Source organism: Dendropsophus ebraccatus, chromosome 1 (genome assembly GCF_027789765.1).
Source record: "Dendropsophus ebraccatus isolate aDenEbr1 chromosome 1, aDenEbr1.pat, whole genome shotgun sequence".
NCBI lineage: Eukaryota > Metazoa > Chordata > Amphibia > Anura > Hylidae > Dendropsophus > Dendropsophus ebraccatus.
This window is the reverse complement of record NC_091454.1, coordinates 25,475,211-25,493,715: the sequence shown is the minus strand read 5'-3', so window position 1 is coordinate 25,493,715 and position 18,505 is coordinate 25,475,211. Positions and strand designations below refer to the sequence as shown.

The 18,505-nt window shown below is 45.9% G+C and overlaps 2 protein-coding genes across 2 annotated transcripts; both read left to right on the top strand.

Annotated features, from left to right (window-relative positions):
• Positions 1–379: 379 nt before the first annotated feature.
• On the top strand, positions 380–5,390 carry LOC138772931 (zona pellucida sperm-binding protein 4-like). The gene is made up of 12 exons (XM_069953730.1): positions 380–597; positions 1,671–1,792; positions 2,173–2,278; positions 2,467–2,619; positions 2,851–3,041; positions 3,138–3,235; positions 3,304–3,431; positions 3,827–4,016; positions 4,096–4,246; positions 4,325–4,403; positions 4,544–4,660; positions 5,254–5,390. The coding sequence occupies exons 1-12, from the start codon at positions 414–416 to the stop codon at positions 5,388–5,390; spliced, it is 1,656 nt and encodes a 551-aa protein (XP_069809831.1). The 5' UTR covers positions 380–413.
• A 3,656-nt stretch (positions 5,391–9,046) lies between these two features.
• LOC138772928 (zona pellucida sperm-binding protein 4-like) lies at positions 9,047–14,037 on the top strand. Its single transcript, XM_069953716.1, has 12 exons — positions 9,047–9,230; positions 10,286–10,407; positions 10,773–10,878; positions 11,058–11,210; positions 11,453–11,643; positions 11,740–11,837; positions 11,906–12,033; positions 12,439–12,628; positions 12,708–12,858; positions 12,936–13,014; positions 13,151–13,267; positions 13,901–14,037. Exons 1-12 carry the CDS (start codon positions 9,047–9,049, stop codon positions 14,035–14,037), a joined length of 1,656 nt encoding a protein of 551 aa, XP_069809817.1.
• Positions 14,038–18,505: the final 4,468 nt, after the last annotated feature.

The window sequence follows — 18,505 nt, the reverse complement described above, 5'->3', positions numbered from 1 at the left end:
TCTGTCGCTCGTACCCGCACGCGGCGGCGCGCATCTCCGCCCGTGCCATAGACACTATTCTATGCACGGGCGGATTCCGCATTCCGCTAAAAGAAGTGACATGTCAATTCTTTCAACGGAATGTGGAATCCGCCCGTGCATAGAATAGTGTCTATGGCACGGGCGGAGATGCACGCCGCATGCGGGTACGAGCGACGGGATACGCCACGGGTAATACGTGGGATTTCCGTAGTGTGCACGCACCCTAAAGGGTTAATTCTGATTGATGCTAGAAGCCACTAGTGATCCTCATCATCCACCTCACACCTGACGCTACTTTATCCCCCGACCTATCACACAGCGGCTCTGGGATCACTCACAAGGTATAAAGCTGGGGGCTATGGCAGACTGGGGTATAGGTGGCTGCTGGCAGGATGGGCTTGTTTGGAGCAGGTGTGGGGGTTGTGCTGGTGCTTTGGGTCTATGGGCTGGGGTCTGTAGTGTGTGCAGTACAGGATTACTGGGATGATCCTTCCCATCTGCATTGTGGAGATGATGCTATGGAGTTCTCTCTTCCGTATTTGCTGGAGGATGTAGTCATTGCATTGACCATTATAGGTAAGAGCTGGAATGTGTTATCTCAATGTGATTGTCTAAAAACTCTTGGAGAGGAATGTTGTTCTGTGTTAAGCTATACAAATTACTGGTATATTTTGTCTTATTTTGGGGACCTATATTAACTTATTAGGGCTGTAGTGCTAAATGCTCTTGCCCAATGGCAACACTCAGCATGCCTTGAGGTGGGTATAGGGGGCATAATATAAGAACACTTGTGTGCCTGTACTATGATTAAAGAGTCCAGATCTGACCTGAATAAATTTCATTGAGTGGGAGGTCAAGGAGGTGAGAGTGCTGTGGCACTTAAGAGGCTTATCCAACCACCAGGACACTTGTGATATAATATTTTCTTTTTTTTTTTTGGCTGACACTAACTTCATATGCCATGGTACCAAACCAATGTCTGTAGTTCCTTTCATGGATAGTAGCTGACAGATTCCTAGTAAAAGGAGTTGCCCCTCTAGTTTCAGTGGACTGCCCCAATGTTTGTGGGTCAGGTTGCATGAATGACTGGTTTCCATAATCTCCATAGTAAAGAAGAGCATGCTCCCTTGGGATCTGAATACCAATGGCCGATGAAGTTGAATGCAGCACTAGCGACTTCAGGAGACAATGCATACAGCAATACATTGTATCCATGTTTTCCAGCACTCCCTAGGGCTGTAACCTACTTCCTCAGCCATTGGTATTGAAGTGAGCATGCTCACTGCTACCACAAAGTAGCTGCTTTGTGGTGAGATGACGCTTATACTAGGTGGTCAGGCTGTCTAGGACTTGCTTAACATACCTTGGGGGCAGCTACATCTGTCATGAACGTGACCAAATGTTTGGCTGCTCACTGGCTGTTGCCTTGTACAGGGGCCAACTATTGGTATCGAGCATTCCTTGGAACACTCATTTGCCCCATCTATCTGTATTAAGGGTCCAAAGATGCTGACATGGAAGTCTGTACTGGTAGAACACACAAGCAGTGCACCAATATGTTGTCCTCACTTTGCATACTATTCGTTCATGGCTACTGTAAGACCGTTACCTCTAGACTCCTCCAGACTGACAATCTGTCATGGTTGTAGGCAAGAATGGAAGTACTCACTATCTTTACAATGACTCCTCTTGTGGAACCTGGATTGGACAGAAACCTGATGGCTCATTGGTGGTCAGTTCTGCCTTTGATGGCTGCTATGTGCGTGAGGAGGTAAGTCAAGAGGAGTATCTGCAAACTGCTGGAATATATGGGTGGTCACATCAGGAATATATGGGTGGTCACATCAGGAACATTTCATCTACACAGGGTGGGGAGGGGTCACGCTTATCCATCCAATTATAATAATACAGTCCTGTTAGTAAATATACTTGTAGGGCTTTTATTTGGTGGCATATGGTGACGATGCAGTGTATGGAAGGATGTAATCAACATGGCCTGTATAAGGAGCAGGTGCTGTACAGGGCAACATCCAATATAACCTGGCATCACTAATATAGAGGTTGCTTAGAATAGTACATAGACTCTTCACTCCACATCACCTATGCCAGAGGGTACGTAAAACCTCTAGAATATTGGCGTTCTTGTTGCAGAATGGAAACTACGTGGTGACTGTCGCTCTGGAAGAAGGTGCTCGTGATGGGAAGAGACAATATCACAAGAAGGACCTTATGTGCCCCATTCTTTCTGCTCTTCCAGGTAAAAGACTGGGTTATGGTTGCTCATTATAGATGGTTTAGTGGGGGATTTCTACCTCCTACCTCCTAACTTGATGTGGTTGAAGACCGACATCTATCCAGCCTCTATGCCCTAGTGACCTGTATTCATGAGTTGTAATACTACTGGGGTCTTATGTAAAATCTTTACCACCAATTTCTCCTCTCCAGCTATGGACGCTCCTAGTGCAAGTGACTGCGCTTCAGTCCAGCCAAGTGACCGCCTGCCATGTGCCGATGACTCTGTATCCAGAGAGCTGTGTGAAGGCCGTGGATGCTGCTTCTCTCAGTCTGATGTACCGCGCTGCTTCTATGGGAAGAAATGTAAGATCTTGCCCTAAAGCTATTACCCCGATATGAAACAATTCATGTACTATACACCTTGCTGGGCTTTATGGAGCCTAGCTAAATGGCCTGCATTGTTGTCTTGCAACATATTGCTAACTTTGTGTATTACTACTTGAAGACGAGGCAACCTGTATTCTTGGATCTGAGCGAACCTTGCATGTGGTTTCTTGATCAGATGCTGTATAATTGTCTTCCCTCCCCATACAGTGACTGCCTATTGCTCTGCTGATAACAACATGGTGGTTGCCATCTCCAAAGACCTGACTGTACCATCCCTGATCTTGGACTCTGTACGGATAGTGGATGTGGATTCCAGCTCGTGCCCCAACCTGAGAGTAGCAGCAACTGCATCATTTATTGGGTACCAGTTCCCCCTCTCCTGTGGGGGTCCCAAGCAAGTAAGCAGAAAGTACAGTCAAACTCAGGTCCAGGCTGCAGTTGATACCAGGACATATCGCATGCTCCTAAATTTAACCATTTACACTGTTTCACAGGTGGATGGCACATCCATGGTGTATGAACGCAATCTTGAGGCAACCAAAACCGTAAGGACCTGGCAGACGGGATCAATCACTAGAGACAGTACAATGAGGTAAGGAGTAATCCAGACTGATGGAGACACTACTTGTGATCAGATTACTAAGGTTTCTTTTACTACAGGGTGACTGTACGCTGCACCTTTACCCAGATTGGAGCTGCCCCCCTACAAGTTGAGGTTTTGACCCTTCCTCCACCTCTTCCTGTATCTACATCTGGACCTCTGCTCCTGGAGATGAGAATAGCTCAAGGTAACTTTTCAGACTGCCAAGAAAAATTCTAATGGCACCAGCTACTTGCCAAAGTTGTCCAGTGGCTGTTTCATACTGGATGTGTCTAACAGTGGCTAGGATGGTAAAATTACACTAATACTTTCTGGGCAAATCTAAAGGCTATAGCTTAAAAGGTTGAAGATGCCTTACAGTTAATGGCTAAAAGATCAATCAATGGATATTGGTACAAAATGCAACTTATGCAACCTTACTGTAGAAGTTTCCTTAAGCAACTACTGTAGATGACAAATCTGACTATTGGCCAGCACTTGTTGTGGTCTTGGCATCTAGATCATATGTAGTATATGCATTTAATTCCTTCTTGGTCACAGTTCTATTACATGGGTATAGAAACTGATGTGTATGTCTTGCAGATGAGCGGTACACCTCATACTATGCTGACCAGGATTATCCTATTGAGAGAATACTAAGAGATCCTGTACATGCTGAAGTCCGGATTCTGCAGAGGACTGACCCCAGCCTGATTCTGGTCTTGAACAACTGTTGGGCCACCAATTCTCCTGTGCCTACTGAGGCTCCACAATGGCCCATCTTGGTCAACAGGTAAGGACTGAACAGAGCGTGAATAGAGGAACTTGTCTTGGGGCTGCCATGGTATTGCATAATACTGTGTTCTTTCCAGCTGCCCTTTTGAAGGAGACTCCTACCTCACCCAGCTGGCTCCTGTTGGACCTTCCTCACAGAACATGCCTTTCCCAACACACTACAAGCGCTTCGTTGTTAGCGCCTTCACCTTTGTGGATTCTGCCACCCAGACCGCTCTTAAAGGATTGGTAATGTGCCATATAACACTTTTATAGTAACCAACACAAGTCAACTTCTGGTGTCCAACGACTTGTATCGTCCTACAGGTGTTTCTCCACTGCAGCGCTTCTGTATGTGTCCCATCTGCCATGGAGTCCTGTTCTGTGAACTGTCCCCAAAGACAAAGTATGTATCAGTAAAATGCTTAGTCTTGTCTTAACCCTCTTGACTCCTTTCTTGAGTATTCAAATTTTTTTTTTTTTTAATGGGAACCTTATTCCCCTAAAATAGAAGCCTACAAGATGTTTGACTCTTTTGTCCTGCAGAGAGAACAGCTGAACTGTTGGAACCAGAAGATGCTCTTACCATGGTCTCCTCTCATGGACCTGTTATATTTTATTCTGAAGAGATTGAAACATACAAGGTTTTTCATGAGGAGGAAGGTAAGGTGCTCAGCAGACTCGGTTAATTTTATTACATAAGTCTCTAGTGTTTGGTCAGAATGGAGTCCTACAGTAATACGTGAATCCAACTTTAGCCTACTGGCCATTGCTTTAGTACTGTCCTGATTCCTTGAAGATATGGGAGGACTAACAGTACCAGACTGTTATCAGGAAATCACAACACTTTCAAGATTAAGTTGAAGGCCAAATAAGTCCAGATTCACATGTGCCATAGCAGTCCATGCACAGTTCCATTCATTATGATGCTGTGAGCTCTAAAATTGTTTAATCTATGCTACTGTAACGATGTAGCATGGACCACATATACACATATGTGAATCTGAATCCAGTAAGATCTGCTCAACTCTTTGACATCTTGCATATGCGTAGTTTTGGAGTCTCCTGACCAAGACGTGAGATACTAATGTCTGTCTTGTACAGTTGGCCTCCGCTCCTGAATCCCTATTGAAGGTGCTAGTGAAACTGGCTTCTGAAGGCAATTGGGTTCCTTATGTGGTTTACTGTACAGATTAACAATAACGTTTGCATGTTGGGTTTATTCTTGAATATTAAGTCTACCCTTCTATACACAGGTCCTCTTGGTTCTGATCTGGCCCTGGCTTGGCTACAAGGAGCAGGTGCTGCCGGCTTTGTGTTGATGGTGTCTCTTCTTGGTATCTGCTTGTATAGAAGACAAAGGAAATGTCCAGTGCCCACTGTAAATGCCTGAATAAAACCCTTTCAAAAATGTGTGGTCTTGCACATCTTCACTGTTAAACTTATCGAGACTTGATACTTATACTAACTAATGGTGGCTCCAACTGCTGAGGTCTTCAAAGGGTCTTGAGCTCTAATGGTGGTAACACAGATTTAGCTGACAGATTTTTGAAGCCAAAGCAAGGAATGGACTTGCAGAAGAGATTCCTTAACCTGTTGTGTTAGTCGGTTCCTGGCTTTGGCTTTAAAAATCTGAAGTCTTTCTGTGTAAAAACACCATAAGGGGGATGAGAACTAGGTGAGAGATCAGCACATTTGCATCTGCTTGTATTATATGAAAGTTGACTTCATTTGAGGTGTAAAGGGATTGGCCAAAACATTTGGAAAATCTGAAGTATGTCAAATCATATGGCACAAATTGATGTACATCAATGTGCACCAACTCCTACTAGTGGTTTAAAGGGGTGATCCAGTGCTACAAAATATGACCACTGTCTTTCAGAGACAGCACCACTCTTGTCTTCAGCTTGGGTGGGGTTTTGCTGCTCAGTTCCATTGAAGTGAATGGAACTTAATTGCAAACCACATCTGAACTGGAGAAAAGAGTAGTGTTGTCTCTGAAAGAATGTGGCAATGTTTCTGTAGCACTGGAGAAACCCCTTAATAGTAAACCACACCTGAACTGGAGACGATTGTCTCTGGAAGAAAGGTGTTTGTCTTTCAAGCATGATGAAAAAAAAACACTTTCTTCCAGCTCCACTTGTGTCCAGTTCAGGTACGGTTTGCAATAAGTTCCATTCACTTTAATGGAACTGAGCAGCAAAACCCCCGCCCAAGCTAGAGACAGAGTGAGGGCTCTCTGGAAGTGGCCATGGTTTTGTAGCACTGGATAACTTAAGCGTCATTCACTTCTTCAATGGAACAAAGCTGAAAAATCCCACCCAACCTGGAGACAAGTGGAGCTGTCTCTGGAAGAAAGGTGTCTGGGTTTTTGTTTTCGCCCCAACAATCTTGAAGACAAATGCACAATCGGCCAACATGAACTGTCGGCTGGTTGTTGCCTTCTATTCCACAGGGCGATAATCAGCTGAATATGGCTGATCGTTCCGTGGAATAGGGCTTTAAGGGTGCCTTTACAAAGATTTATCTGACTGATATTTGAAGTCAAAGCCAGAGTGGATGTGAAAGGGGAGACATCTGTCTATGACCTGTTCACGGCTTTGGCTTCAAAAATCTACCAGATCTGTGACTGCAGCCTAAAAGCAAACACTTTAATCTTAAGGTTGCTAAATTCACCTGTCAGGAGCACCTCATAATAATCAGGTCTGATTGGGTTTCACATAATGTCGTATGGGTAGAATAGTGCCAGAGCAATTTGGCTTGGCCTACCGGTTCCTCAGGTTGACTTTGGTCCTTCAATGGCTCTTTGATACAAGACTCTTTGGAGGTGGAAATGCTTATCCCCATGGCTGAGGGTGTTGCATCCTCTAGCACAGGGGTCCCCAAACTAAAGCCCGCATGCGGCCCCCTGAGGCCATTTATCTGGCCCCCGCCGCACTTCCCGAAGAGACAACTTTCATTTGTGGTCAGTGAGAGGACTGCTCTTACTGACCACCAATAAAAGAGCTCTCCCTTCCGGATCACGCCAGCTGCAGCCAAACTCCACCGCCACCTATCCCTGACCCTGCCCTGCATCCATGCCACCGCCATCTCCGGGCCCTTGTTCAGTGAAGCGCTGACAGTGTCCTACGATCCTCCTGCGTGCAAGTGACAGTTATGTTGCTCATGCACGTCCCACAGCATGACATCACTTGTCTCGGCATGCCTCACTGTCATCCTGACAGAGCTACCTCCTCCAAGCAGAACTCCTGGTGGGGTGGGGGTGGGGGGGGGGGCTTATTGAGGGTGTAAAGGGGCTGGTTGAGGGGATGAAGGGGGAGTGAGGGAAGGCTGGTTCAGGGTGTGAAGGCGGAGTAAGGGGTTGAGTGGGGGCTGGGTGAGAAGTGGAAGGAAAGAGGGATGTTTTTACTTTGGGGGTGGTGGCATTTTGCATTGGGACCTGTGTGTTCTTTATATGGATGGTGGAATCCACCCAACCATACAATGGAGTCTATGGCATGGGCGGAGATGCGCACGGCCATGAATGGAGGATAGATGCAGAACCCGCGGTAGATTCCTCAGTGTGAACATACCCTTAGGAGGCATTCATTTGTGTCATGCATGGTCCGTAAATATGGATGATGTCCTACGGAATGGAAGCTAAAATTCCAGCTCCCTCCCTGTGTTTTATGTTTCTTTATAATTAGACTGAGGTCTAGGGGGAGGTGGAGCCTATTTATACCTCATGGAGTAGGGGATTAAAATTATTGTTTTTTTTTCATTAAATATTCCTTAGTCCCAGGGGCGAATTTACCCATATGTTGTGATGCCAATGGGTCTGTGGGAAAACAAATTAACATAATTTTAGCTTCCATTCCGTAGGACATCATCCATATTTACGGACCATGCATGACACAAATGAATGCCTCCTAAGGGTATGTTCACACTGAGGAATCCACGCAGAGAAGCCACTGCGGATTCTGCATCTATCCTCCGTTCATGGCAGTGCGCATCTCCGCCCGTGCCATAGACTCCATTGTATGGTTGGGTGGATTCCGCCGTCCATATAAAGAACACACAGGTTCATTCTTTAAACAGACGGCGGAATCCGCCCAACCATAGAATGGAGTCTATGGCGCAGGCGGAGATGCACGCGGCCATGAGCAGGAATCTCTTTGCGCGGATTTCTCAGTGTGAACATACCCTAATAGTAGACTCAGTTTGTAAAAATTAGCATATAGGGCATGAATCGAGTCTCTAGGCGCACTGTTTGGCCTTTGAAATGAATGGTATCTGTTGTCCTTTGCCACAGTATACATTGGCATCCCAAGAACCAGATGCCAACATCCCTGTCTGTCAAGACTTCTTCATGTATATTGGTTGACCAGTGGTGATCATAATGAACCGCGATACACCGCAACCTGATCATAGCATAGAAGATCACTGTGGAGCCCTGGCTAAAGGAATCCCTGCAGTCCTATGTAAAACACAGCTGTACCTACGTAGACTATAGGGGTGTGTGCACTCTACGGAATTCCCACGGCGGCGCACATCTACGCCTGTGCCATAGACGCTATTCTATGCACGTGCGGATTCCGCATCCTGCCGAAAGGGTGCGTGCACACTACAGAAACCCTGCGTATGACTCGCGACGTATTCCATTGCTCGTACCCGCACGCGGCGGCGCGCATCTCCGCCCGTGCCATAGACACTATTCTATGCAGGGGCGGATTCCGTATTCTGCTGAAAGAAGTGACATGTCAATTCTCTCAATGGAATGCGGAATCCACCCGTGCATAGAATAGTGTCTATGGCACGGGCGGAGATGCACGCCGCCTCGTGCCGGTCCGAGCGACGGAATGCGCCGCGGGTTATACGTGGGAATTTCGTAGTGTGCACGCACCCTAAAGTGTTAATGCTGATTGCTGCTAGAAGCCACTAGTGATCCTCATCCACCTCACACCTGACGTTACTTTATCCCCCGTCCTATCACACAGCGGCTCTGGGATCACTCACAAGGTATAAAGCTGGGGGCTATGGCAGACTGGGGTATAGGTGGCTGCTGGCAGGATGGGCTTGTTTGGAGTAGGTGTGGGGGTTGTGCTGGTGCTTTGGGTCTATGGGCTGGGGTCTGTAGTGTGTGCAGTACAGGATTATTGGGATGATCCTTCCCATCTGCATTGTGGAGATGATGCTATGGAGTTCTCTCTTCCGTATTTGCTGGAGGATGTAGTCATTGCATTGACCATTATAGGTAAGAGCTGGAATGTGTTGTCTTGATGTGATGTCTAAAAACTCTTGGAGGGAAATGTTCTGTGTTAAGCTATACAAATTACTGGTTTATCTTTGTCTTAGTTAGGGGACCTACAGTATTATTAACTTAGGGCAGTAGTGCTCAAGCTTATGCCCAGTGGTAACTCTCAGCAAGCCTTGAGATGGGTATAAGTCCAGATCTGACCTGAATGAATAGCATTGAGTGGGATGTGAGGGTGCTGTGGCACTCAAGAGGCTTATTCAACCTCCAGGAAACTTGTGATATTTTTTTTTTTGGCTGACACTAACTTCATATGCCATGGTACTAAACCAATGTCTGTAGTTCCTTTCATGGATAGTAGCTGACAGATTCCTAGTAAAAGGAGTTGCCCCTCTAGTTTCAGTGGACTGCCCCAATGGTTTGTGGGTCACGTTGCATGAATGACTGGTTTCCATAATCTCCATAGTAAAGAAGAGCATGCTCCCTTGGGATTTGAATACCAATGGCTGATAAAGTTGAATGCAGCACTAGGGACTCCAGGAGACTATGCATACAGCAATACATTGTATCCATGTTTTTCAGCACTCCCTAGGGCTGCATCCAACTTCCTCAGCCATTGTTATTGAAATGCCAAGTGAGCATGCTCACTGCTACCACAAAGTAGCTGTTTTATGTGGCAAGATAAAGCTTATACTAGGTGGTCAGGCTGTCTAGGACTTGCTTAACATACCTTGGGAGCAGCTACATCTATCCATGCCACACTTTGCTGAACATGTGCAGCCAATGACCAAATGTTTGGCTGCTCACTGGCTGTTGCCATGTACAGGGGCCAACTATTGGTATTGAGTATTCCTTGGAACACTCATTTGCCCCATCTACCTGTGTTAAAGGGTCCAAAGATGCTGACTTGCTTCTAAAGTTATGGAAGTCAATACTGGTAGAACACTAAGCAGTGCACCGATATGTTGTCCTCACTTTGCATACTATTCATTCATGGCTACTGTAAGACCATTACCTCTAGACTCCTCCAGACTGACCATCTGTCATGGTTGTAGGCAAGAATGGAAGTACTCACTATCTTTACAATGACTCCTCTTGTGGAACCTGGATTGGACAGAAACCTGATGGCTCATTGGTGGTCGGTTCTGCCTTTGATGGCTGTTATGTGCGTGAGGAGGTAAGTCAAGAGTGGGATCTGCAGACTGATGGAATAAAAGTATGGGTGGTCACATCAGGAACATCTCACCCACACAGGGTGGGGAGGGATCATGTGTATCCATCCAATTATAATACTACATTCCTGTTAGTAAATATATTTGTAGGGCTTTTATTTGGTGGCATATGGTGACGATGCAGTGTATGGAAGGATGTAATCAACATGGCATGTATAAGGAGCAGGTGCTGTTGTACAGGGCAACATCCAATATAACCTGGCATCACTAATATAGAGGTTGCTTAGAATAGTACATAGACTCTTCACTCCACATCACCTATGCCAGAGGGTACGTAAAACCTCTAGAATATTGGGAGTTCTTGTTGCAGAATGGAAACTACGTGGTGACTGTCGCTCTGGAAGAAGGTGCTCGTGATGGGAAGAGACAATATCACAAGAAGGACCTTATGTGCCCCATTCTTTCTGCTCTTCCAGGTAAGACTGGGTTATGGTTGCTCATTATAGATGGTTTAGTGGGGGATTTCTACCTCCTAACTTGATGTGGTTGAAGACCGACATCTATCCAACCTCTATGCCCTAGTGACCTGTATTCATGAGTTGTAATACTACTGGGGTCTTATGTAAAATCTTTACCACCAATTTCTCCTCTCCAGCTATGGATGCTCCTAGTGCAAGTGACTGTGCCTCAGTCCAGCCAAGTGACCGCCTGCCATGTGCCAATGACTCTGTATCCAGAGAGCTGTGTGAAGGCCGTGGATGTTGCTTCTCTCAGTCCGATGTGCCGCGTTGCTTCTATGGGAAGAAATGTAAGATTTTGCTCTAACCACTGATATAAACTAGTCTATGGGCCTTTTGGTCCCAATTCATGTACTATACACCTTACTGGGCTTTATGGAGCCTAGCTAAATAGCCTGCATTGTCTTGCAACATATTGCCAACTTTTTGTGTATTACTATTTGAAGATGAGGCAACCTGTATTCTTGGATCTGAATGAACCTTACATGGGATTTTTATGGCCAGACGCTGTAAAATTGTCTTCCTCATACAGTGACTGCCTATTGCTCTGTTGATAACAACATGGTGGTTGCCATCTCCAAAGACCTGACTGTACCATCCCTGATCTTGGACTCTGTACGGATAGTGGATGTGGATTCCAGCTCGTGCCCCAACCTGAGAGTAGCAGCAACTGCATCATTTATTGGGTACCAGTTCCCCCTGTCCTGTGGGGGTCCCAAACAGGTGAGCAGAAAGTACAGTCAAACCCAGGTCCAGGCTGCAGTTGATACCAGGACATATCGCATGCTCCTAAACTTAACCATTTACACTGTTTCACAGGTGGATGGCACATCCATGGTGTATGAACGCAATCTTGAGGCAACCAAAACCGTAAGGACCTGGCAGACGGGATCAATCACTAGAGACAGTACAATAAGGTAAGGAGTAATCCAGACTGATGGAGACACTACTTGTGATCAGATTACTAAGGTTTCTTTTACTACAGGGTGACTGTACGCTGCACCTTTACCCAGATTGGAGCTGCCCCCCTACAAGTTGAGGTTCTGACCCTTCCTCCACCTCTTCCTGTATCTACATCTGGACCTCTGCTCCTGGAGATGAGAATAGCTCAAGGTAACTTGTCAGACTGGCAAGTAGCTGGTGCCATTAGAATTTTTCTTGGGCAAAGTTGTCCAGTGGCTGTTTCATACTGGATGTGTCTAACAGTGGCTAGGATGGTAAAATTACACTAATACTTTCTGGGCAAATCTAAAGGTTATAGCTTAAAAGGTTGAAGATGCCTTGCAGTTAATGGCTACAGATCAATCAATGGATATTGGTACAAAATGCAACTAGTCTAGCTAATAGACCTTACTGTAGAAGTTTCCTTAAGCAACTACTGTGATGACAAATTTGACTATTGGCCAACACTTGCACTTGTTGTGGCCTTGGCATCTAGATCATATGTAGTATATGCATATAATTCCTCTTGGTCAGTTCTATTACATGGGTATAGAAACTGATGTGTATGTCTTGCAGATGAGCGGTATGCCTCATACTATGCTGACCAGGATTATCCTATTGAGAGAATACTAAGAGATCCTGTACATGCTGAAGTCCGGATTCTGCAGAGGACTGACCCCAGCCTGATTCTGGTCTTGAACAACTGTTGGGCCACCAATTCTCCTGTGCCTACTGAGGCTCCACAATGGCCCATCCTGGTCAACAGGTGAGGACTGAATGGACCATGAATAGTAGATGCTCTTGGGGCTGCCATGGTGTAACATCATTCTGTGTTCCCTTTCCAGCTGCCCTTTTGATGGAGACTCTTACCTCACCCAGCTGGCTCCTGTTGGACCTTCCTCACAGAACATGCTTTTCCCAACACACTACAAGCGCTTCATTGTTAGCGCCTTCACCTTTGTGGATTCTGCCACCCAGACCGCTCTTAAAGGATTGGTAATGTTCCATATAACACTTAATAGTAACAAACACAACTCAACTTCTGGTGTCCAATGACTTGTATTGTCCTACAGGTGTTTCTCCACTGCAGCGCTTCTGTATGTGTCCCATCTGCCACAGAGTCCTGTGCTGTGAACTGTCCCCAAAGGCAAAGTATGTATCAGTAAAATGCTTAATCTTGTCTTAACCTTTTTGACTACTTTCTTGAGTATTCTCCTGCAATATACCTTTTTTGGGAACCTTATTCCCCAAAATAAAAGCCTACAAGATGTTTGACTTTGTCCTGCAGAGAGAACAGCTGAACTGTTGGAACCAGAAGATGCTCTTGCCATGGTCTCTTCTCATGGACCTGTTATATTTTATTCTAAAGAGATTGAAACATACAAGGTTTTCCATGAGGAGGAAGGTAAGGTGCTCAGCAGACTCAGTGTGTGTGTATATGTATATATATATATATATAATTTTAAAATTATATTACAGAAGTCTCTAGTTTTTGGTCAGAATTGAGTCTACAGTATCACCTAAACCAAAACTTGGCCTACTGGCCATTGCTTTAGTACTGTTCTGATTCCTTGCAGATATGGGAGGACTCTAAACAGTCTACCAGATTGTTATCAGGAAATCATAACACTTTCAAGATTAAGCTGAAGGTCAAATAGAATACCTCCAGGTTCACACGTTCCATAGCAGTCCATACACCGTTCCATTCATTATGATGCTGTGAAATGGTTAATGACTTAGCATGGACCACATACGCGACATGTGAATCTGACCAAAGATTTACTGAATCCAGTAAGATCTGCTCAACTCCTTGACATCTTGCATATGCATATTTTTGGAGTCTCCTGACCAAGACGTGAGGTACTGATAACGGTCTTGTACAGTTGGCCTCCCCTCCGGAATCCCTATTGAAGGTGCTAGTGAAACTGGCTTCTGAAGGCAATTGGGTTGCTTATTGTTAAAATGTATAATAAACCACATTACAATGTTTGCATGTTGGGTTTATTCTTGAATATTAAGTCTGCCCTTTTATACACAGGTCCTCTTGGTTCTGATCTGGCCCTGGCTTGGCTACAAGGAGCAGGTGCTGCCGGCTTTGTGTTGATGGTGTCTCTTCTTGGTATCTGCTTGTATAGAAGACAAAGGAAATGTCCAGTGCCCACTGTAAATGCCTGAATAAAACAACAATTTCAAAAACATGTTTGGTCTTCACTGTTAGTCTTCACTGTTATACTTATGCGTGTTGAGACTTGATACTAATCGTGGCTCCAAATGGTGTAGGTCCTCTACATATCTTTAATGGGTCTTGAGCTCTAATGGTGGTTACACAGATTTAGCTGACTTTTTTTGTCTGTTCCTAGCTTTAAAAGAAAAAAATCAATTCTGTGTGAAAACACCATAAGGGTAATGAGAACTAGGCGAGGGATCGGCACATTTGCATCTGATTGCATTATATATGTTTACTTCACTTGAGGTGTAAAGGATATTGGCCAAAACATTTGGCAAATCTGAAGTACGTCAATTCAAATGGCGCAACTTTATGTACAGCGATGAGCTGGCATAGGACTTATTAGTTAATGTGCACTAGTGGTTTAAAGGGGTATCCAGCGCTACAAAAAATGGCCACTGGCTTCCAGAGTCAGCACCACTCTTAGTCTCCAGGTTAGGTGGGATTCTTGAAGTCAGTTCCACTGAAGTGAATGGAGCTTAATAGTAAACCAAAACCTGAACTGGAGACAAGTGGTATCTCCAGAAGAAAGTGGCTTTTTATTCTAAATCCTCCTAGAAGTAGGAGACTGCATTGCTCAACTATCAGGCACACTATGTAATGCAGGTCAAGTAATAGCTAGCCACGTCGAGTAATTACCAAGTAATACATGATCTGGTCTTCTAAGTGTGCCTAACACAGATTTGGATGTGAAAGAGGAGAAATCTCAGTCTCATGACATATTCTGTTTATAGTCTGTTCCTGGCTTCAAAAATCTGGCAGATAAATCTGAATGCAGCCTAAGGGTGCCTTCACACCTACCTGATCCATAGCGGATCTCACTTCTGCGGATTCGAAGCGAGAACTGCTGCGGATCCGGTAAATTCACCCCTATGATAGCACATATTCGCAGCGGGATTAACATCTCGCTGTGATAATGTGCTTTAACCCCTCACTGTCCGCAGCCCCATTAGCCCATCCTCTGCCGCATCCTGCAGCCCGCCGCCGAGAGTATAGAGTACCTGCTCGGTGGCTGCAGTGAGGCTCCGGTCCCGCTCATTACCAGGACCGGAGCCGGGAGCCTCACTGCAGCCGAGCAGGTACTCTATGCGGTGGGCTGCAGGATGCGGCCGGGGATAGAGGCTGCTGGATGGGGGGATGCGGCCGAGGATGGGCTAATGCGGCGGCGGGGCTGCAGACAGTGAGGGGCTAAAGCAAATATTCACAGCGTGATGTTAATCCCGCTGCGAATATGTTCTATCATAGGGGTGAATTGATACCGGATCCGCAGCGGTTCTCGCTTCGAATCCGCAGAAGTGAGATCCGCTGTGGATCCGGTAGGTGTGAAGGCACCCTAAAGGTAAACCCTTTACTCAGATTAAAGGTTGCTGAATCCTTCACCTGTCAGGAGCACCTCTTAATGGCTGGAGAAAATAGTCAGGTCTGATGGGGTTTCACATAGTGCCAGAGCAATCTGGCTTGGCCTACAGGTTATTACCCGTAGTGATCACATAATGTGACCAGCTACTGCATAACATCAGGTATGTCAAACTGGCAGCCATCCAGCAAAGTTCAATGAGGAAAATCTGCAGTAGATCACTGTACAATTGATGTGGACTTAATCTGCATAATGGTACTTTTGATTTTTAATCAATAATTTGCCTCAGACTGGTGCATTGCTGTTTGTTAAAAATGTATCCCCGCCACTGACAACACTTTAGTGCAATTCCCATAACTAGCGTGATATCATACATGCCACAAATACAACATGAGTGAAGGGTTTCACTTTTAGTTTTTTTTTTTAATCTGATACTCTTTACAAGTCCTAAAAATAGATGGAGAATTTTGCTCACATGACATTATCTCTAGTAATTTCAATCTGAGGTGTGGTCGAAGTTGAAGTTTCCCAAGTTCAACCCTTTTTTCGGTGAGAACCAATCCTCTGCAAACCCAAGTCTAACCATCCCCCTAGAGACATGAAATTGTCAGTCTGGCTTTGACAAGAGAAGTCTGTCAGCTTTGCAGCTTAGTAGGCATTAGCTAGTTCTGGCTTTAACCAGGGGAGTCAAAACTGGGGTAACCACAGGAGCCAAACTTGTTATAAGGCCCCGTTCCCACTGAGCAAAGCTAGCGGAATTCCGCGACGGAATTGTCCGCCGCGGAATGCCGTTAGCCTCCCGCTCATAATGGGACTCTATGGGAGGCGCGCGCTCCTGCCCTGTCCGCGCTGAAGAATGAACATGTTCATTCTTCAGCGCGTATAGAGCAGCAGCGCGCGCCTCCCATAGAGTCCCATTATGAGCGGGAGGCTAACGGCATTCCGCGGCGGACAATTCCGTCGCGGAATTCCGCTAGCTTTGCTCAGTGGGAACGGGGCCTAAGGCTATGTTCCCATATTGTGCTAACATAAATGCAAGGTAAGAACACAGACTGACACTTGCTCCGCTCTGTTCCTTACTGCATGACCTGGCATCGTTCTCTTCACTGCAGCATCTAGTTATCATGTGACGGCCACTAGAGACCTAAGTGCAGCTCGGACCTGCTAGGACTAAGCCGGAAGCTGGGAAAGGTAAATCTCCACCGAAGAGCAGAGCACCTGTCATTTTGAGGTGTTCTTGTCTACAGTAAGCAACAATCTGTATAAATTGCTGCTTATTGTCTAATTCTTAGGGTGTTAAGGGATGTTGCTGTGCATCTCCACTTAACCTTTTCCTCTCTAGCCTGGAGCAGTTAAATTGATACTGTATCCACCCCCTGCCAAAAAAACACTGGTACTGTCCATTTGATAGGAAGTAATTCCCAGCCATGTCTTGGTTACAGTAAAAAATGATCTTTTACTCTGCAGCAGCTGAGTCAATAGGGTGTGGCATTTAGACAAGCGATGAATAGGAGAAATTCACATTAGGAGTATTCCTAATGACAAGGAGGGTGGGGAGGAAGAAAGGAGAGATGTCGCAGGCCTAATGGTGCATTTACGCAGACAGATTTATCTTACAGATCTTTGAAGCCAAAGCCAGGAGCAGACTATAAACTGAGAACGGGTTATAAAGGAAAGACTGAGATTTCTCCTTTTCAATTCCTGGCTTTGGCTTCAATAATCTGTCAGATAAATCTGTCTGTGTAAAATCAACATTAGGCTCGGAGGCTCTAGGCCAGGCCTCATTGACTCATCTCCTGCAGATAAAAAGATCTTGGTCCTAACCAAGGACACAAAGCACATTTTAAAAGACATGGCTGGGAAGGACTTACACTCATCATATGGATAGTAACGGCGATTTGGGGGGTACAGTATCGCTTTAATTGTCAATGTGCAGAATCGCAACTCCTTCCTGGCAAACTGGGCTGGAGCATTCAAAACAGGGATTTCCATTATTCAGACTGCAGTGTGGGCTCCTGCACAGTAAGCAGCAGTGTGCGGCAGGGGGGGCATTTTTTTCCTGACACCGGGGAGGAGGTGGCTGAGGGAAACGACGTCCACTCACCTCCCCGGTTCCAGTGGCGGGTCCTGCATGGCGGCGCTCCGGTCCCCGGACGCGTCCTGGTGTCTGACGTGGGCCCGAGACGTGAAGTCTCAGGTACGCTCAGCCAGTCAGTGACTGAGGCGGGATCCGTTTCAAGTCCGCTCAGATCCCGCCTCTGTCACTGACTGGCTGAGTGGACTTGAGACGTATTGTCTCGGGCCCGTGTCAGACACCAGGAAGCGGCCGGGGACCAGAGCGCTGCGATGCGGGGCCCGTCGCTGGAACCGGGGAGGTGAGTGGACGTCGTTTCCCTCAGCCACCTCCTCCCCGGTGTCATGAAAAATATACCCCCCCCCCCCCCCCCCGGAGTACCCACTTAAAATTGGGTTAAAAATAATTAAAAAAACTACAAATGCTCCAGTGGTTCAATATGCACAGTGCACATTACGGAATAGCAACTTCCCCCTTCCCGTAATGGGATTAAAATTTATAGCACTACACTTGGTGTCCATTGAGACTTTGTGGCAGGGTACATAGATGGACTAGCAGCCCTTACTAGTGGGTGACTTGCTTAGTCTGATGACTGATGGCTTGGATGACCCCTCCAGGAGTATTGGCTCCTGCCACCTTAACACATTAGATCCTCAACGCACGCAATTTCCCTCACCACGACAAGGTGAAGGAACCCCTCCTCTAAAGGAGTGTTACGTTTTTAATTGCAATGAATGACTATAAGGACTATATGGCTCCTTACACACTTTTATTATATTTGAAAATGGGGACAGAATGCCGACCCATTGACTGTAGTCTATGGGCCTGTGCACACAACCATGGATACCACCCCAGCTCCCTTTGAATAATAAATTTACTCAGAATATATAGTATTTGGATGGTATACGGTATGATACAGAAGAATTGTATGAGATGGGGATTACACAGTAGTCATGCTAAGACTTGTAGTCCATATCCATATCAT